The 21,350-nt window shown below is 45.1% G+C and overlaps 1 protein-coding gene across 6 annotated transcripts in view; it reads left to right on the top strand.

The window, feature by feature from the left end:
* The window catches only part of LOC147631438 (protein CHROMATIN REMODELING 25-like), a 53,516-nt gene that overhangs the window by 9,779 nt on the left and 22,387 nt on the right, over nt 1-21,350 (top strand). For all 6 annotated transcript variants that reach the window (XR_015267582.1, XR_015267584.1, XR_015267581.1 and 3 more), the window contains 7 exons: nt 2,739-2,864; nt 2,986-3,042; nt 3,126-3,212; nt 3,309-3,404; nt 3,507-3,557; nt 3,673-3,747; nt 3,918-4,004. Coding sequence is in view for 1 of the 6 variants with exons in the window: in XM_086809838.1 (XP_086665964.1) it covers nt 2,739-2,864; nt 2,986-3,042; nt 3,126-3,212; nt 3,309-3,404; nt 3,507-3,557; nt 3,673-3,747; nt 3,918-4,004 (579 nt within the window). In the remaining 5 variants the exon portion in view is untranslated. The remainder of the gene's footprint in view (nt 1-2,738; nt 2,865-2,985; nt 3,043-3,125; nt 3,213-3,308; nt 3,405-3,506; nt 3,558-3,672; nt 3,748-3,917; nt 4,005-21,350) is intronic.

The following is a 21,350-nucleotide window of genomic DNA, read 5'->3' as shown; positions in this document are numbered from 1 at the left end:
GGAGCAATTGGGGCAGAGGCAGGAGGAGAAGGGCAGGCGGGAGCCGAAGGGGCAGAAGCGGGAGCAACAATGGCAGAGGTGGAAGAGGCATGCAAGAGCAACAACCGCAAAGTGGGAGGAACAATGGTAGAGGCAGAAGGGGTAGGGGGTAGCAGTAATGGCAAAGCGGCAGAGGCGGAAGGAGCACAAGTGGGAGAAAAAGCATAGTCACATGGGACGCGAAATGGGGACGGGGACAGAAAAGATTGAGAATTGCCATTCCCTGTGACTATAGAGTGACATGGGACGGGAATGGGGACGGGAAGATGCTGCCATCCCCAACATTCCTGAGTCTAAAAATGCTCATTCCCTGTGACTATGAGAAAAAGGGACAGAGGCGGGGCAAGGAAGAAGGTGACAAGAGTTGGGGTAGTGGCGGAAGGGGGAGGCGGGAGTAGAAGGGACAGAGGCGGGGGCAAGGAAGGAGGCGACATGGGTTCAACAGCGCGGGTTCTCCATCATACTTCAGTGCATATGTTTTCTTGGGCAAGGGTTTAGACGGGGAATAGTCACAATCCGTATGGGGACGAAGGCGTGCCAAGTGGGCATTGATCCTGTCCTTCATGTGACGCCACTCTGTCCGAGCGCGAGTGTATGCATACTCTGGAATCCATCGATCCCAATGGAGGTATCTGTAAGAAGGGGGGAGAGCTACCACGGTAGAAGTACGCATGAATACAAAGAGCAACACCTCCAGGGTGGGGCAACCATCTCCCCATCTTGGCATTAATGGGATGAACCTCCAAGCTCCATCCTAGCCAATGACCAAAAATGGGTGAGAATGTAAGTGATGCAAAGATCGTGGAGATGATGGGAGAGCTCAACTGCCTATCCATGGATGACGGCTGCCACCAACTCAAGACCCCACTTCGTCCCCGGGGCTGCACTGAAGGGGAAAGAGAAGATCCTTGCGCCATTATTTGGCGTAGAGGGTCTGGAGTGGTGAAAAGCCACACATACCCGAATAGGGGCTAGCGTCTCTTCAAACATATCGGTCCCTTCCGTCGGCAGACATCGGAAGAAACTATAATCCACAGGCTGCCCCAAGATCCTGGGGGCTCCACCTAGGGACTCTGGCAAGAGGGCCCTCACCGGGGAGGCAGCAATGGTCATCTCAACCGGCTTAGAAAAGGGGTGAATCAAGCAGCGGACGGAACTCGCTGGCTGCCTCCGCTTCGGGTTGGGGGCTGTTGGGGGCGACGGGAGTACTCTAGAGAGGCAGATTGGGGGGGGGGGCTCGGATGATGAGGGCGGGGCAGAGTGAACTGCTCTTAGTAAAGTCGGTGTCGAGGATGGAGGAGGAGGGGAGGGGAGGAGGTGGGGGAGGTGGCGAGGGAGGGCGGAGGGGCGGAGAGGCCAGAGAGGGGTGTTGTTGTGAGATTCATTGGAGAGGAAGGTTGCGGGGAGGGGCCCGCCGGGGGCTTAGAGACGTCAGTCGGCCTCACAGAACACTGGGGGCCGCCGGGGGTTGGGGGGGGGGGGGATCTTGACGAGGGATCGGCCGCCATACTGGTGGGGCTGGAGGGGCCGCTCCGTGATTGGAGAGGGTGCGTCACCAACGGGAAAGTGCTGAGATAAATGCTCATAACGGTTCTATGACACAACCAAATCCTTGGAGTCACTGTCTAGCATGCTATAGATGTATAATCATGATAGGTGGTATACTACTAATTCCACCTAGTGGAGATGGTGGGGTTTAGGCGAGGAGGATCCTCACATCTGATGTGCCCTGGTGTAGCCTCTGGACTCTGTCCTCCATAGCTCTGCAGTATCGTGCCTGGATCTGGGCAGACTGGGCCTGATGGAGTAGTGGTGGTCTATGTCCGGGTAGTCATGGTCTCCTGGTAGCTCTGATCTCTGAGGTTCTCTGTAGTGTGAGCCCTTGTCGGGAGGTAGATGATGCAGGGGGAGGGGGATGTGGCTCGCTGATAGGCTTGAAGAAGCTGGTGATCTGTGGCTGGGATCTCTGGCTCTGCACCTGTAGAAGAGCCTCTCTATGTCAGTGTAGCTCAAGGAGGAAAAGGACTAAGCATCTTTGATCAGGATACTCCATCACTTGGCTAAGCGGGCAAAGACCCTCTCTGCACAAGCAGTGGTAGCTCCCTCCCTCTGATCTCATAATATACAGGGCATCTGCTCTGTCTCTACCTCTCTGTGGCATAATCTGCATACTGTCCTCTCTAGAGGTCCGTGCTGCTCTCCCTGCCTCAATCTCCAGAGTGTGAGAGGAAACCCTGATCTGACCAATAGTCACCCTCATAGCGTGAGACGTGTACATCCATATAGCCTGGGTGTCTAACAAATCCATCCTCTGTGAATCTAAGGAAATGATCTCTGTAGTACTGCATCTTGGTGGGAAGGGGACCCGACCAATTCTCCCTGGTAGTGCACTCGTTTAGAAAAGGTGGTGGCATGTGTGGACCATAATGAAAGAAGGGCAATGTGTACTCTAAGCAGTAAGGTCTTATACTAAAGGTCCTCTACAACAACAAAGACATCAAAATTAGTTTCGAATAAAAAATGGCATGCATCAGACTCTACATTTGAAAGTTAATACTCAACAAATATTGGAGTAGGCTATTCAACACTTTCGTCATTGGGTTATATGAGACTAGCAGAAACAAGGGGAGAGAACCATTGCAAAATCTTGTTGTCAGGTGTGCAAGTACATTCAAAGCTTTTCGACCATGTCTTTTCAGGTTCTGATATTATCATATGAAACCTTCAGAATGCATGCAAAGAAATTGCAGCAGGCAGGTAGCTGTGATTTGCTTATATGCGATGAAGCTCACAGGTTGAAAAACGATCAGACACTCACTAATAAGGTTAAACATCTTATTACTGTCAGCAACTCATTGAAATTGTGCTTTCACTGATATGAAAGGTATTTACTCATCATAGCTAGACTTAGTTCTTTCTTTTGGTTCCATGCTACATTTGGAGCAGGCTTTAGCGGGTCTTCAATGCCACAGACGAGTGTTATTATCTGGTACACCTATGCAGGTGATTGTCGTATGCCTTTTAGAAGATTGTGAATGCTTATCAAATTGATTAAAAGTATGCATCACTAACTTGATTGAATACAGAATGATTTGGAGGAGTTCTTTGCGATGGTTAATTTTACAAATCCAGGGATTCTTGGTAATGCAGCTATGTTTCGCCACTACTTTGAGGTTGTGACTCCAAGCCTATGGCACATCTAGTTTACATGTTCAAATTGTTGGTGCACAGTTCAAAGAATTTTAATGTGTTCTTTGGGCTTCACACAGGTGCCTATTGTCAATGGACGTGAACCAACCGCGACTGAAGAAGAGAGGGTGAAAGGTGCTGAACGGTCTGCTGAGCTTAGTGAAAAAGTGAACCAGGTAGCCTTGCTGCTGTATTATGCTTTTTGATTGAAGTCTTATGAATGTTTGCATGCCTATAACGGCTTCAATATACAAATAAGTTTTCTTTTCTCTCCACAGTTCATATTACGACGGACGAATGCTCTGTTGTCCAATCATTTACCTCCAAAGGTGCTATTTTCAGTATCTCCCAAATAGAAACATTTACATTTCCAGTTCAGATTCTGATGTGCGCACGCACACATGATAAGGTTTGCTTATGAGTATTCATTGTCTCATCCTGTAGATTGTTGAGATTGTATGCTGCAAATTGACAAAAGTTCAAGAAAAGCTTTATCAGCATTTTATACATTCAAAGAATGTAAGCATGCCTCTCTCATGTGACGTTGCAGATCTAGTTAGAAATTTTGATGCTTTTCAAAAGCTTGAAGCTTTATGCAAGCAAGTGTATCAGATGTTGCTTTTATGCTTAGTTTAAGTTTTGTTCATTTTGCTGACTTCCATCGATGTGGAATTGTTCACTATCTTTAGGTTCGCCAAGTGCTCCAAGACAATACTAAACGAGCTCGTGTACTGTCTTCAATTTTGGCCTTAAAAAAATTATGCAATCATCCAAAAGTGAGTTGAGTGTTTCAAAAAGGCGTAAATCCTAGGGATTCAGCGTTCACTTTCTAGTCACTTGCATTGTTGTGTTTTGTGTGTGTGTGTGTGTGTGAGAGAGAGAGAGAGAGAGAGAGAGAGAGAGATCTTATTAACATCTTCAAAAGGCCTAAAGGGTCTACATACCAAACTGTAGTACATTATCTCCATAAAAATACTGATCCATGGGAAAACTGAAAATTGAAAAAAGAAACTGGCTACCTATACTAGGAACATGGTGGTGAAAAAAGGTAGTAGTGGTAGCCATGGGGCTAATACAAGATACCAGTATGTACAATAAGGTGAAAGGGAAGCATGCCTGATCCAACAAAAGATGCTACATATGATTGGCCTGGAAAGATCATCAAGGACCAATGGTCTTGCTTCAAACTCAACAAGCATTATCTCACGTGGCACCAATGGCTTACATCATCACTTGTAGTCTCTCTAACCTCTTCCAATCCTCCTTTCCCAAGCCTAGTTTCCAAAACCAGGCACTGTAAATTACAATTGGTCTAACCAATGTGTCAAACAGGCAGGTCTTAGTGCTCGGCTCCTGGAAGTGAGCCTGGAAGCATGGCCTTTTTGATCAGGCTAACCCTTTGCCAGGTGGGCTTGGGCAGTTGAGAGAGAGAGAGAGAGAGAAATGAAATGTTATATTAACGTCTTCAAAAGGCCAAAGTGACCTATGAGACCAAAGTTACAACCATGTGACATCTGATACACTGTCTGGGAAAGAAAAGAAAGAATTGAAGGTAAGTATCTAGCCCTACAATACATCAGTAGGGAGCATCCGGAAGCAGCAACTAGGGAGAGTGGGAAGCTAATGCTACTAGTCAAAATGGGGTACATGAGTACATGGATACATGAATACATGAATATGGGGGAGTACAAAAGTGACCGAGGACAACAGTATATGGTTGGAGTGGTAATCATCCTAGGAGCTCTAGCATGGGTCTCTGCCGGATGGCCTGGATATCTGCCATAGTGAGATGCCTGGTCGGATGAGCCCGATGCCTCGCAATGATGCTCTGAATCCTCCGGTGTAGGCACGGTCTCCGATGTGAGGATCCGCGAGCCCTCAGGCGTGTGGATCTGCCCAACTGGGGATAGCTCTCTCAACTAGAGTCCCACGGGGTGCCCACTGTTGGGCTGTCAGCTGTGTGTCCTCCCGGGTAGTCCTTCTAAAGAAGTCAGTAATCTGTCTCTGTGTTGTAGTGCTTCTCCGTCTCTGGCTCTATCCAACAAATCTAACAAATTCTGTCCCATGGAGGTATGCCTCTAAATCTGCCTGTCTCTATCTCTAACTGATGTGAAGAGGTGCAGATCTGCCCAATGGCGGACCTCAATCCATGAGACAGATGGGTATCCATGTAGCTCGGTCTAAGTATAAAGCCATCCTCACTGGTGCGGAGAAGATGGTCTCCAGGAGGGGAGCTGTGTGAGTTGGATTAGGGTTTGGCAGAATAGCGCGCACATTTTTTTTTTGTGAAACCAATGTTCAGATTATTTTAAAGTACAACAAATGATGCCGTCTGTTTGACTAGCATCATAAAAGATTCAGAAACACTGGAAAAACACAGCTAAAATAGAATTGTTTGCATCCGGTATTGTTGTAGGGAACATCGGAAATAAGTGGCAGGCTCAAAATTGCTATCAACAAAATTAGCATGATTTCGATCCTTCCAAATGGTCGAGAGGGCCCAATATCTTGTCCAAGCAAAGAAGTAGGCATGTTCTGAGAGGCGATTCGGAAATTTGCCAAATAATCAAAATTGCCTCCCAAAAGTGGTGTTCGGGAACCTACCTCTTAATTGGGCAGACCAAGTATGTTGCAGAGAGTGAGTGTGAACAATACCAAAGTAAATGTAGCACATCCTCAGTATTATGTCCACACCTTCTACATCTTGAAGAAGCAATTTTCCTTTTCTGCAAGAGGATTCCAATAGGCAAAGCACCGACCAAACATTGCCAGAGGAATAGTCTTTGTTTAAGGGGCAACTTACTTTTCCAAATCTGACAGAGATTTGCCACCTACCACTTCTTTGGTTTCGATATATGCCATAAATGATTTGCATGATCCACTATCCATATTGAAGGCAGGAGAGATAAATAAACCCTTTTTGCCAAAATCTGATCCAGAGAGAACTTGTGGTCATGACCAACAATAGTCCAATCAACCATACGATGTGATGCTTTGAGAGGAGGTATGGGTTCAAAAGGCTGAAGTAGCTCCTTAACAATCTTCTAGATAGGTCTGTGATGCATACGTAATCCAAATCGTCGCCAAGCCTGTGGAAAAGTGAGGACATGTCCTTGAGTTTCAATTACATCTTGACCCTTATGCCTTGTTTTGCTAGATCATAAGCTTTTCGTGGCTCTATCTCTGCCATAGATTGCGGAAATATTCTACTCTAGTGAATACTTTCGAGTCTCATGGAGTTGCCTTGAGGGTCTTGTCTTCGTGTCCAAGATAGATGAGATAGCGCTAATCCCCAACCTTGAATCATCCTGTTACCATAGGGACACCCCACTATTTTTCCTTCAAATTTGCCAAGGACTACTTCATAATGATCTACGATCCATTGCCCATAAGCGTCAGTGCGGACAGTATTGCCTGTGCATAAATCTGCAAACATTAGCGTCCAGGGTTGGTGCTGCTCAAAAAACACCTTTAATAATGTCGATTTACATGCCAACGCATGCTTATGAATATTGAGAATATTCAATCCCCCGTGCATCTTTGGAGAATGTTTTATGTATGGTTGCCCCTAGGTCTTAGTGGCCCCTAGGGAACTTTAATGTTTATTAAAGTTGGGACCCTAGGACATCTTTGGAGAGAGGCCACTCCACTTTTGGAGTTGCATGCCTCTCTCACTTCTCTCTCTCTCTCTCTAGATTTTGGGGAGTCGTGTAAGCTCAAGTGTGGAGAAGGAGAAAAGAAGCTGGTCGATTGCTGGCTGTGGTTTTTGCTGCTGTTTTCTGTGCCAAACTGCCCGTACAGTCCACGTGTGCAGGCCGTACAGAGTTGTACGACAGCAAGTACAGCAGTACGGCTTCAACAGGTTCTTCTACTGGTACAGGCGGCGCTGACAGTGGCTGAGAGCTGACCAGGCCGTATAGATGTACAGTCCACGTGGCCAGTACAGGCCATACAGGGCAGGCGACGGCTGTGGTTGCAGGCGGCGCCGGCGAGCAGAGAATAGGCGGAGCAGGCAGTTGCAGACCCAAGCGACTACTGGCTGGTTCTGACCTGTACGGATTAGGGGCTGCATGTGGATACTGTACGGAACAGTACAGTCGCTGTTAGCTGGGCAGGCGGGTACTGTGCAGGACAGTACAGTAGCAGTTTTCTGACACAGACAGGTTCAGTTGCTGCAAATTCTTCTAACGCAAGCAGTAGATGACCATACAGATTGTACGGACAGCTGCAGGTGGTGTCCTATCAGAGTATATTTGGAGTAACAGTCAGGTGGTTGCAAGAGGAAACGTACAGACAGTCTCTGGCATGCACAGACTGGTACAATTGGCCTATCAGAGTATATTTGGAGTAACAGTTAGGTGGTTGCAAGAGGAAACGTACAGACAGTCTCTGGCATGCACAGACTGGTACAATTGGCCTCGCGAGTGCTGAACCACGGGCTGATTTGGTAAGCTCGGAACTTGTTCATCTGTCTTTCTTTCCATTGGCTTATGTCTGCTGCAGAGTTGTGCTATCTGGCCCCTTGTGAGAGGAGGGGTATGGCAGATTGAAAAGGGTGGAAACAGAGATTGGACAGTGAATGTATGTTTGTGCTGAGTTGTGGAATCATGTGCATGAGATATGCTAGATGTATGCTCAAGGCTGTCCTGCTGAATGGTCTTGGCTGATCAGAGGGAAGCACAGAGTGTTGCTTTGAGACACAGATCTGTGTGTGTGAATCCTCTGTGCTAAGAGGTATTGTGGGCTGCCAGATTGGACATACAGGTGTATTCTCTTGGCTGGTTTTGTTGTACTCAGCCTTACATATTTTTGAAATTGAATAAAGAAATACCGCAAGGGGCGCCAAGCTTTGGGGCCAACAGGTGTCGGATTTATTTCAGATTTGGGGCACTCTAGCTCCAATCAAATTTGTTTTCATATCTGGACTACAAGTGGAAGGGTGACTGCTAGTCTACCGCACTTTGGTTTCTACCAGAGGCCGGTTTCAAGGTTCCGTTGCCGGGACCAATCATCAACTTTCTTAAGGGGGTGAGCTCGTGGTTGACTTGAGGAAAGTCATCGCTGAAAAATTCAGCAACATGTCTGATACAGAAGACGAGTACTTTTATCATGAAGAGGAAGAGGAAGAGGAAGAAACCTCTCTTGAGAGAAATGAATCCGAGTATATTCTTGCAGGAGAACAGGCTGCAGATGTTAAGCAATATGAGGATGTAACACTGCCTCAGTTTAAAAATCGTTTGGCTGGTGTTATGGATGTGTGTATGCAGCTCACACAAAGTGAGAAGTTTGCTGAATTTATGAGATCCCGTACAGAGCCCGAGAAGAAGAAGAAGAAGGTGCGTTCTAAGAACCTTCCTCAGGGTCATAGTGGTGCCATCCCACAGGATCCATCTTTTGGATAGTTTCCGAACATGCAGCATGCTTATGGTGCTAACTCTTAGAGTTCCTTCTTTGGACAGCCATCTATTCCTCAGCAGACTATGCATCCAGGTTATTTTGGTGGTGGCTCGGTGTTCCAATCTATGACTGGGGGTTATCCTCAGGGAGGCATTGGTATGCCAGGGCCTTTTGGAGCTAATTTTCAGCCTGGTATGCAGGGGAATATGTATGGTGGTATGTAGTCCGGAATGCAAGGAAATATGTTTGGGAGCATGCAACCTGGAATGCAAGCAAATATGTATGGTGGCATGCAGCCAGGTATGCATAATGGAATGTTTGGAAACATGGCTGGAATGTATGGCATGCCAGGTGTGGGAATGGGTAATGTTGACCCAATGATGGGCATGAATGTTGGGGGCAGCAATCTTGCGAAGCCACTTCCATACGATAATCTAACGCCTATGGGTAAGGCGAAAGATTATAAGGAAGGGGGAGCTGCTGTGAAATTTGATACATTCAGTGGAGCCAACAATAAATTAAAAGCACTTACCTTTTTACAGCAGTTTGATGTTGCTTTTTCTGGTGGGAATTACACGGAGTCCTCTAAGGTGAGGAAAGCTGCCACTTTTCTCAAAGGCAATGCATTGCAGTGGTGGTCTACTCTTCTTCTGCAGGGCATAGCACTCACTACTTGGGTACAATTTAAACAGGTCTTCTCTTCCGTATGGCTCACATCTACATTTGAGGTGGATGTTATGACTGCATGGCACAAGTTGGATGCTTCAAAATGTGAAAATTTGGAAGATTATAACAAGAAGTTTTGGGAAGCTTTACTCCCAGTGACTTCTTACCATGCAGTGCCTTTGTCTGAGCAGGTAGAGAAGTATTGTTGTGGGCTGCCCAAAGAGGTGCGTGATTATTGTATCAAGACTCGAGTAACGAACATGTCACAGATGATAGAGAATGCTATGACAGCTAATGCGTTACTCACTGGAGGTTCATCTGGGTTTAAAGGAAGTAAGAACTCGAGCAAGAAAGCTGAAAAATCTGGGCATGTTCCACGTGATGCTAAAGGGTCTTCAGAGACGCGGTATAAGAAATTGCCAATGCCCAAGCGAACTTCTGAGGAACGACAGGCTTTGAGAGATGCTCGGAAATGTTTTTACTGTACAAAAGAGGGACATATGTCCCAAGAGAAAGTCCCAAAAAGACTCTGACAATAAAGGAGAGCCCAAGTCAAAGAAACCAAAACCTTCTGCAGGGTTAGTTCCTGATCTTGTGGGGGAACAGCCAGGTGGTGAAGAGACAGAGTTGTGCAGGGCATGGGGCAAAGTGAGAGATCAAAATGCCTTGATATTCTTTGACACAGGTGCTAGAGCCAACTTCATTTCACCAGATTTGGCTGGTCGATTGGGGATTCGTGAAGAGGAGATGGGGCCGTTATATGAGGCTGACATGGCTTGTCCAGGGTATGTAGAACCCGTTACTCCTATCATTGGGAAGCTCAGGCTTCATTTGCAGGGTTATGTGGACAGCGAAGAGTTTTTCATCATGCCACTTGATGGCTGTGATGTTTTGTTGGGTATGCCATGGTGCCACAGAGTACATGCGGTGGTTGATACATACAATAGGAAAATTACTCTGACTCATAGAGGGAAAGAACATGTTTTGGATGTAAAACTTAAAGGGGAATCTGTTCCTATTGTATCAGCTTCGGCAATTTCATCAGTACTGAGAAAGCATCTTTCCGCGTACTTGATTTATGTAAAGGATGCACAAGATGATAAGTCTAAGTCTAATTTGTCTATGCTAGATAAGGACAGGACTGATTTCTTATGTGGGTTCCAAGATTGTTTTTCCGAGTCATTGCCAGGAGAACTTCCTCCTGAGAGGCCAGAAGATCATGCCATGATCTAATTCCTGGTAGAACTCCACCAAATAGACCGCCGTACCGTGTTAGTGCAGCCCAACAGGAAGAAATTATGAGTCAGGTACAAGAGCTTTTGACTAAAGGGTTGATACAGCCTAGCTCATCACCCTTTTGCTCACCTGTACTCTTAGTGCAAAAGAAGGATGGTTCTTGGCGCATGTGTATTGATTACAGGGCGCTGAACAAGAACACCATCAAGAATCGATTTCCCATTCCGAGGATCGATGACATTTTGGACCGCTTACAGAGCTCCACAGTCTTTAGTCGCATTGACTTGAAAAGCGGGTATCATCAGATACGTATTAGACCCGAGGATGTGCATAAGACAGCATTTCGAACCACGTTTGGGTTATATGAGTTCTTGGTTATGCCCTTTGGTTTGACAAATGCACCTGCCACATTTAACAGAATGATGGACAGGATTTTCAGGCCTCATAGAGTGTTTGTGGGCACATTCTTTGATGATATGATTGTGCATTCACAAACTGAGTAAGTGCATAGAAGGCATTTGGCCATTGTGTTTGCCGAACTCAGGAACGATAGGCTGGTTGTTAATGGCAGGAAGAGTGAGTTCTTTTTGCAAGAGATACATTTCTTGGGGTATATTGTGTCTAAGCATGGAGTCCGTATGGATCCAGCAAAGGTGGAAGCAATTCTTAATTGGCCAGATTTGAGGACCGTGCATGATGTACGTAGCTTTATAGGATTGTGTTCCTATTAGAGGCGGTACATATGGTATTTTGCTGAAATTGCTTCACCCGTTCATGCCTCAACAAAGAAGGCAACTCCGTTTAGATGGGCTGATCGGGAAATTACAGCATTCAAAAAGCTCAAAGAAAAGCTTACTTCGGATCCAGTATTGGTGTTACCGGACCTCCGAAAGGCTTTTGTTGTCCAGTGTGATGCATGCGGAAGTAGCATTGGGGTAGTTCTCATGCAGGAGGGACATGTGATAGCCTATGAGAGTAGAATATTGCAAGATGCTGAGAAGCATTTATAGGTTTATGAGAAAGAGATGTTGGCTGTAATTCATGCTCTTTCTACATGGAAACACTACTTGCTTGGGGCTGATTTCTCTGTGCAGACAAATCATCAGACCTTGCGTTATTTCCTCACGCAAACTAAGCTTTCAGAGAAGTATATGCGTTGGGCAAACTGTTTGTCTATGTTTCACTTCCAGATTGTGCATGTGGAAGGCAAAAAGAATGTAGTGGCAGATGCTTTGTCACGCAAGCCACAGGTCTCAGCAGTTTCACTTGCTTATCATCATGGGCTTGATGAAATGAAAGAGCAGTATGCCCATGATGAGGACTTTGAAAGGTTGTATGATCAGATGTCTGAAGGTCAGCGGGATGAGCATTATACTCTCAGAGATGGGTTTCTATTGATGCATGGCAGACTGTGTGTTACCAGGCCATTGCGACTCAAGGTTATGATTGAAAGTCATGCTCCACCGTATGCAGGTCATAGAGGTATTGACGCCACGGTAAAAGCAGTGGAGACTTTCTTTTATTGGCCAACCTTGAGAAGAGATGTTGATGCCTTTGTTAGGCAATGCATCGTATGTCAGAAGGTAAAGTTTGACCGTCAAAAGACACCAGGGTTACTACAGCCTTTACCTATTCCAGATAGACCTTGGGAGAGCATTGCCATGGATTTTATATTTGATCTTCCACGGACACAAACGGGTAATGATGGCATTTGGACTATCATATGCAGGTTCAGTAAGCAGGCTCATTTCATTCCCGTGCGTAAGACGATCAAAGTGGATCATATGGTGAAGTTGTTCATGGCGAACATCTTCAAGTATCATGGCTTGCCTACGTCTATCATTAGTGACCGTGATCCACGGATGACGAGTTTGTTCTGGAGAGGGTTGTTCGACAACATGGGTACAACTCTCAAGTTTTCATCGTTATTTTATCCACAAATAGATGGTTAGTCGGAAGAGGCCAACTCTACAGTGTTAGATCTTCTCAAGTGTTATGTGTTAGAGCACAAGCAACAATGGGAAAAGTATCTTCCTTTGGTGGAGTTTGCATATAACCACACTGTTCATACCTCGACAGGCAAGGCGCCTTTTGAGATTGTAGAAGGAGGGAAGAAGGTACCACCCATTTTGCACACAAAGGATAAGATATTTGAGGCTGATCATTATGTGCAGAGTATGGATGAAGCTTATCGGAGAGTTAAGTTGGCACTCCAGAAAACTCAGCAGAAGCAAAAGAAAGCCGCAGACCGTCACAGACGTGCTTTAGAGTTTGCATTAGGTGATTGGGTTCTTTTGCGCTTTGAAAAGGCTAGACTCAAGAAGATGAAGGGTAAAGAGCGCTTATTCCCTAAGTTGAGCATGCGTTATTATGGGCCTTTTCAGGTATTGGAAAAGATTGGTGAGGTAGCCTATCGCTTGAAGCTACCAGATCACTGGAAGATTCACAATGCTTTTCACGTGAGTCTCCTTAGACCTTTCCGTGGGGATGTGCCTGAGGATGTATCAGATGAGGCTCAGCCGGAAGTTGAGGAACTTGATGAGGTTCTTATTCCAGAGCAGATACTGGCACATAAGGAAAGAAAGGTACGAGGTAAAGTATCCCGTCGCTATCTTGTGAAGTTCAAGAACTATTCACCGATGGATGCGAAGTGGATGGAGGAAGGTGACTTAACATATTCACCTTAGGTTTTGCAGCTTTATCTCGATGCGTTTGAGTTAGAGTCGACTCTTGTTGTGGCTCATTCAGGTTCAGCAGAGCATAGATCTGGAGCATTGCCTGATGCTCAAGAGGGGGGTAGCACCTCCACTCCCTTGATACAGACGGGCTCAAATGACATCTAGAGGTCGCTTGGTGCAGTTTTTATCTCACCCGAAGGTACTGCTGGCTGACAGTACATCTGTTTATGGGACTTCTATGATATATGTGTACTAGTCACATTGGATGTTGTGGTTGTGTATGGTTCACAGTGGTATACAACTTGGACTACTACTATGCCATTGGTTTGCAGTGAATGATGTTACATGTGCATGGCTTAGAGAGATTGGGACGTTGATCTTGCCATATTGTATATTTCACTTTGGATATTTTGCTGTATCACCAGAATGCAATCGAGGACGCTTGCCATTTTTTCAAGAGGGGGGTATGTCATGACCCGGTGAAAATGGAACAGCACAAGTGTGGGCATGGTGGTTGCTGAGCAAAAATATTAAATGATTCACATTTGGGGTGCCCGGACAGAGAGAATGATGTATGGACATCTCCAGGTGTGAAGGGGGGAACTAGAACATTAATATTTTAATGTTTTATGTATGGTTGCCCCTAGGCCTTAGTGGCCCCTAGGGAACTTTAATGTTTATTAAAGTTGGGGCCCTAGGACATTTTTGGAGAGAGGCCACTCCACTTTTGGAGTTGCATGCCTCTCTCACTTCTCTCTCTCTCTCTAGCTTTTGGGGAGTCGTGTAAGCTCAAGCGTGGAGAAGGAGAAAAGAAGCTGGTCGACTGTTGGCTGTGGTTTTTGCTGCTGTTTTCTGTGCAAACCTGCCCGTACAGTCCATGTGTGCAGGCCGTACAGAGTTGTACGACAGCAAGTACAACAGTACGGCTTCAACAGGTTCTTCTACTGGTACAGGTGGCGCTGACAGTGGCTGAGAGCTGACCAGGCCGTACAGACGTACAGTCCACGTGGCCAGTACAGGCCGTATAGGGCAGGCGACGGCTGTGGTTGCAGGCGGCGCCGGTGAACAGAGAACAGGCGGAGCAGGCAGTTGCAGACCCAGGGGACTACTGGCTGGTTCTAACTTGTACGGATTAGGGGCTGCAGGTGGATACTGTACGGAACAGTACAGTCGCTGTTAGCTGGGCAGGCGGGTACTGTGCAGGACAGTACAGTAGCAGTTTTGTGACACAGACAGGTTTAGTTGCTGCAAATTCTTCTAACGCAAGCAATAGATGACCGTACAGATTGTACGGACAGCTGCAGGTGGTGTCCTATCAGAGTATATTTGGAGTAATAGTCAGGTGGTTGCAAGAGGAAAAGTACAGACAGTCTCTGGCATGCACAGACTGGTACAATTGGCCTCGCGAGTGCTGAACCACGGGCTGATTTGGTAAGCTCTGAACTTGTTCATCTGTCTTTCTTTCCATTGGCTTATGTCTGCTGCAGAGTTGTGCTATCTGGCCCCTTGCGAGAGGAGGGGTATGGCAGATTGAAAAGGGTGGAAACAGAGATTGGACAGTGAATGTATGTTTGTGCTGAGTTGTGGAATCATGTGCATGAGATATGCCAGATGTATGCTCAAGGCTGTCTTGCTGAATGGTCTTGGCTGATCAGAGGGAAGCACAGAGTGTTGCTTTGAGACACAGATCTGTGTGTGTGAATCCTCTGTGCCAAGAGGTATTGTGGGCTGCCAGATTGGACATACAGGTGTATTCTCTTGGCTGGTTTTGTTGTACTCAGCCTTACATATTTTTGAAATTGAATAAAGAAATACCGCAAGGGGTGCCAAGCTTTGGGGCCAACAGGTGTCGGATTTATTTCAGATTTGGGGCACTCTAGCTTCAATCAAATTTGTTTTCATATCTGGACTACAAGTGGAAGGGTGACTGCTAGTCTACCGCACTTTGGTTTCTACCAGAGGCCGGTTTCACTACAAGCAAGCCAAATAATTGTAGAGCCGCCATAAGCACACGTACATTATGTTCAGTATCTTGAGGCAAGAAGAAAGAATCATTAGCATAGGCTTGACCCATAAATTGGGATCCATCTGGCAATGACAAACCTTGCAAGTGACCTTCCTCTGTTAAAACATCCATATACAGGAGCAGAGGATGAGTGGCAATTGCATATAAGAGAGCACTAAGTGGGCACCCTTGTCAACAGATTTACCTACCTAGCAGCCAGGGTGTAGAAAGCTCATTATTGATAATGCATTGGGAGGCTCCACCTCGATATAGCCAATATATTATACTAGCCATTTTGCCTGGAAAACCCATCTTTGACTTCACCTGTGCTATGAAATCTCAATGCACTGAGTCAAACGCTTTGGCTATGACCACTTGCATCAAAAGAACATCTTGATTTGTGTATTTGGCATATTGTTGAGGGTGCAATCCTGTAAACAAAATTTCTTTTAATCGATTCACAAGCATGTTGGATATCAACTTGTAAACCATTGGCGTGAGGGTGATGGGGCACCAATCTTGGAAATTTTCACACACAACCCTTTTAGGGAATAATTTAACCAACCCCAGCACGACTCAGGGTGGGACTCTGTATGGCTAAATGTCATGTAACAAGCATTGCATTGATAGATAAGGGATCAAGTCATAACCTGATCTCATATGAGACATGGGTAGCCTTAGATAAACTGCACCTTGAAACCACCAACACACAAGTACGTAGTGTGCACTTGACAACTACGAAAGCTGATGGAGTTTTAAGTGTTAATATTTCCTTCAGAAATAATTCCTTGGTTGGGAAGGTGTTTGTCATGCTTGCAGGTTGCATGGAAGAATTCAACTGTAAGTACATCCCAACCTTGGGATTTCCATTTGCCCAAAGCAGACTCTGGAGCTATTAATTCCTCCAAAGTGAAGGGAGGTTCAAGATTGGCAGCATCAACATTAGAAACAATAGGCTGTACCAAATCAATCATCTTTTGCCTTGTTGCTAATGTAGTGGCTCAGGTGCAGCAAACGCACGATTGAAGTGACCTAGACATTCATCATGAAGCTGCGCTTTATTTCTTGTCCAGTTGCCATCTAACATACGAACTGTTTGAATTGAGTGTTGCCTACGATCTTGATGCAAACTCTTAAAAAAGGCTTTTGATGGACATCCTTTATCTTCAATGGGCTTCAGCCTTGATCGTACCTGCCACTTTTGTACCTTTCTAGCATCATTTTGTACGATTATACATTTAGCTTCACAAAGTTGCATAGACTCTTGATTATTCAGAGGTCTGTTTTGACTAAAATTTTGTAATGAAACCATGCACTCCTTAGCTTGTTGAACCTGTATTCGAGCACGACCAATATGCCATTTACCATAATCTTGGATCACTATCTGCAAGTGGATAGTGAATTGATGCCATGCAAAATCCATGTCAATATCTGCATGATGTTGAAGTGGCTTGATAGCATCTCGAACCATCCTCAGATAAGTTTCATGTGCCAAATACCTATTGTTAACTAAAAGCATACATTTATATGGCAATGACACATCCGGCATTTGTATACCAAAATATAAACCAAGCCATACAGGTGCATGATCAGAGAGTAAGGTTCCGCGATCTAGCCACAATTTGCATGTGAAGTCATCATATTGTGTAGCATTTAGCATGTACCATCTATCCAGCCGAGCCCAATATTGTGTGACTGCATTGTGATGGAACGTATATCGTCTGTCATGCATCATATTAGACCATATATCATAGGCATGAAGGGTTTGCAACATTGCCGACCATTCATGCTTTTCTATATTCAGCATATGCGATGTATTACATAGTGGTTGAGTACTTTAGGTATGGTGCAGTACGGTTCGGTATGCGTACGAGTACGCAAAGTACGCATCGGGATGAGTACTTTAAGTGCGTACGAGTACGCAAAGTATGCATCGAGATGAGTACTTTAAGTGCGTTCACTTTTTAAAAAAAATGTGTATTAAAAAAAAACACATTATAAATCATTCATAATTTAGCAACATTGGTACACAAAGATGCACAAAAAACAATTGAAATGCAAACATGTATGCTATATAAATGTCAAATGAGCTGTCAAATGAGCTGCATTGCATACAACATGAAGGACTGTCCTGCTGAAGCTGAAATCCTAGCACATACTACATACTACAAAGTACAAACGCCAATAGCCATATGGCCGGTCCTCACTCATCATCATCCAAGCGTGAAGATGAGGGTGATGAGTAGTCTCCATTTGTGAGGAGATTCCCATTAGAAACATATAGTGGCTCCCGCTCCCCCACATCACCAGGTATCTCCTCAACAATGGTAGAGGTCCCAGGTATCTCCTCTAGAAGAGTCTACATTTGGTGCTATGGACCACCTCTACTGATCGCTCTGGCGGCTCTCCCTCTGGCATGTACACCACGAGTATACACCCTGGTGCCTCTAGAGGTGGAAGGACGACCCTGCGGAGCTGAAGAAGTAAGGGAGCTGGTAGTGAGAGCTCGAGTGACTCGTCTATCAATAGTCTCGAGCTCTTTGTGAAGCTGTCTATATATCTCCTCTTGCTCATCACGTACTATGTCGCTCTCCTCGGCATGTTGTTGGCTACGGCGCTCGAACTCCTCAACATCAACCTATGGAGCATGTATTCACTAGTAGTTATTAGTGACTAATCACTTTAAGCTTACTATGAACTTTGAAGTGCATCAGTATGTCGTAAATCATGTACTTGTTTTGGTCTATCTATCTTTCGAAGATTCCAAATTAGTCGAAGGTTGGCTCTGCAAAACACCAACCTCTCTAGTTGAGCTGTGCTTAAGCGGTTTCGGATCTTCGTGTGAATAAGAGAGTAAGAACTCCAGTTCCTCTCATAGGCTCCAGAGGAACAATCCTTAAATCCACGAAGATTCGAGTCTTAGTTATAACAAATCTTAAAGCCTAGGTCCTTAAAGACTCCAAAGCCGAATAATTTATCAATAATCAATATGTATTTACTATTTTGTATTATTAGTTGGATGATAGCCGAAGTGCAAGGGCTTTTAGTTGAGGCTGATGGTATCCATGTGCCTCCCACCAATCAAGAGGCGTCTTACACACCTATGGAAGCATAGAAACACCGCGACTATAGAATTCCCCAAGGTTATTGGAGTATCCTATCATCTCTCGATCAATGTGTACTTGCTGCTCATCAGTTAGTACATGACTCATGTAATGATCTCTCATGGATAGAAGCACCGTGTCCATGAAAAGATCTGCACTCTTGTAGAGAGGATGCAATAGTGTTGCCATACCATGAATTGGACGACGCATCCAATCCCATCTCCTCTCTACAAGGCGCATAATCTCATCCACCCTGTGAATGTCAATAACCATAAGTACATACTACGAACTTCGAAGATTAATTTATAAATACTAAATATTAAATAGACATTGCAATTTACAATTGAGTAATTAGTACTCACCTAGCTCTAGAGATGATTGTGCATGCTGCAAGCTCTCTCTTCATCTTGTGGAAAAGATGATAGAGTATTCCCATGGTAGGAACTCACACCAGGATATCAATTCTTCCATGGAGCCCTTCCACATGTAAACCATGTTAGGAACTCACACCAAGATCTCAATCCTTCCATGAAGTCCTTCCACATGTACTAAACCATGCCCATAACACACACAAGGGTCTATACCTACCCTTCCATGGTGTTTCTCCTCATGTGTATAGTCAGGAATATGACATTCTCCCTGGCTTCTAATCAGTTGTCCGCAACTGAAAAGCGGCCAAATAAACCTATAGAAGATCTGAATAATTCTTCCTGGCTTTTCAGTTGTCCGTAACTGAAAAGCGGCCAAATAAACCTATAGAAGATCTGAATAATCCTTGAAGTAGTCTTCATCTACCCACTTCACATTTAGAGCAGGGTAGTTCTTAAACTTCACAAGAAACCTGCGGATAAGCCTGCCACCATCAACAGCTCTCTGTTCCTTATGAAACACAATCTGTTCCGGTTGAAATACTTCTTCAAGCTCATCAAATTCGGGTTGATCCTCAATAACCGGCTCAAGCGGCTCAGGACCCACATATTTCTTAAGGAGGCTAACATGAAAAGAAATATGTATGAGCGAGTGCTTAGGCAAAGAGTCACCTCATTAATCCATTCCAACACTTGGAATGGCACATAGCACTTGGAAGACAACTTTGGGCACTTGCCTTCATTGCCAAGTTGCTTCTGAATGGGAGAAGAAGAATTAGGGTTAGGTTAATTCATGTGGGAGACATACACAGAGAAGCAAGGGAGAGAGAGAGAGAGAGTTGTGGGGATAAGTCAACTCATGATATGAGTGTGTGACTCCCCTATCACACATGTATATTGCACTAGTACACATAGTGCACTTAGTACATTAAAAGTACTAAGTGTACTATGTACTATAACTTATGGGCTTGTACACACTATAAGGGTGGGCATAGTGCCTTTACCCCAACAACCTCCCACTTAAAGGCAAAGTGCCCTTAAATGAAGGAAAAGAAAAAATCAGCATGTACATGATAATATACAAGGCCATATCAAGGTTGAAACTGGCCTCATCCAATGCCCATCAAGTGTCTGCAATGAGCAAACCGCTCCGGAGGCAAACTCTTCGTCAACAGATCAGCCGGGTTGTCATCCGTATGAATCTTAACAAGCTGAATTTGCTTGTTCTCTATCACCTCTGTGATGAAGTGATACTTCACATCCACATGCTTCGTCTTTGCATGAAAGACAGGGTTCTTTGCCAACTGGATGGCACTCTGACTGTCACAATGCAACAATGGAATATCCCCTGTATAACCCAAATCAACCACTAACCGAGATAGCCATAATGCCTCCTTGCAAGCCTCTGTGGCAGCAATATACTCGGCCTCTGTAGTAGATAAGGCAGTGCACTTCTGCATCCTGGATATCCATGACACAGCACCTCCTGTGAATGTAAACACATAACCGGTAGTAGACTTCCGGTTATCTGGATGATCGACATAATCCGAATCCGTGTAACCATGCACTAATGCATCCTGTTTGCCAAAGCAAATGCACATATCCTGTGTGCCCTTCAGGTATCTCATGACACCTTTCACTGCTTCCCAATGCTTCTTGCCAGGGTTGGCCATGTATCTAGAAACCACTCCCACTGCAAATGCAATGTCCGGCCTAGTAGCAACCATGGCATACATGAGACTGCCACAAGCTGAAGCATACGGAATCTTGGCCATATCAGCCCTATCTCTATCTGACTGTGGGCTGTCCATAGCACTGAGTTTCACATATGGAGGCAAAGGAGTACTAGTCTTCTTCCCTCCCGTCCATATTGAACCTCTGCAAGACTTTGCCAATGTATTCCTTCTGAGACAAATACAACACATGCTGATTTCTGTCCCGAAGTATCCGCATACCCAAAATTTGATTTGCATCACCCAAATCCTTCATATCAAAGGTTTGATGCAGCCTCTGCTTCAAGGTATCCATCTCCTTACGAGATTTCCCGGCAATCAACATATCATCAACATACAAGATGAGGATCAATAGACTGCCATCCAAAGCTTTCTTGGTGTACAAGCAGTGATCTATGTCACTTCTCCTGAATTTCTGTGATTTCATGAATGTATCAAATTTATGATACCATTCTCTTGGTGCCTGTTTGAGCCCATAAAGACTCTTTTTCAGCTTGCATACAAGCTTCTCCTTTCCACTCACTGCATAACCCTCTGGCTGCTGCATATATATCTCCTCATGGAGATCACCGTGAAGAAAAGCAGTCTTCACATCCATCTGAATCAAGTCCAGATCATCATGCGCAACCAAAGCTAACACAGCTCTAAGTGTGGTCATTTTGACCACTGGAGAGAAGATCTCATCAAAGTCCACACCATATTCCTGCTTGAAGCCCTTAGCCACTAACCTGGCTTTGTATCTTGGCTTAGCATCTGGTGCAACTTTGAGCCTGTAAACCCACTTGCAAGGCAAAACCTTCTTGCCTGCAGGCAAATGCACCAACTTCCAAGTTCCATTTTTATGCAGAGAATCCATCTCTGACTTCATGGCACGCTCCCAAAGAGCCTTGTCTGCCCTCTGTAAAGCCTCCTTATAACATGAGGGCTCCCCACAG

Source organism: Cibotium barometz, chromosome 15 (assembly GCF_041138505.1).
Source record: "Cibotium barometz isolate CiBa-2024 chromosome 15, ASM4113850v1, whole genome shotgun sequence".
Taxonomy (NCBI): Eukaryota; Viridiplantae; Streptophyta; class Polypodiopsida; order Cyatheales; family Cibotiaceae; genus Cibotium; species Cibotium barometz.
This window is presented reverse-complemented; position numbering and strand designations above follow the sequence as displayed.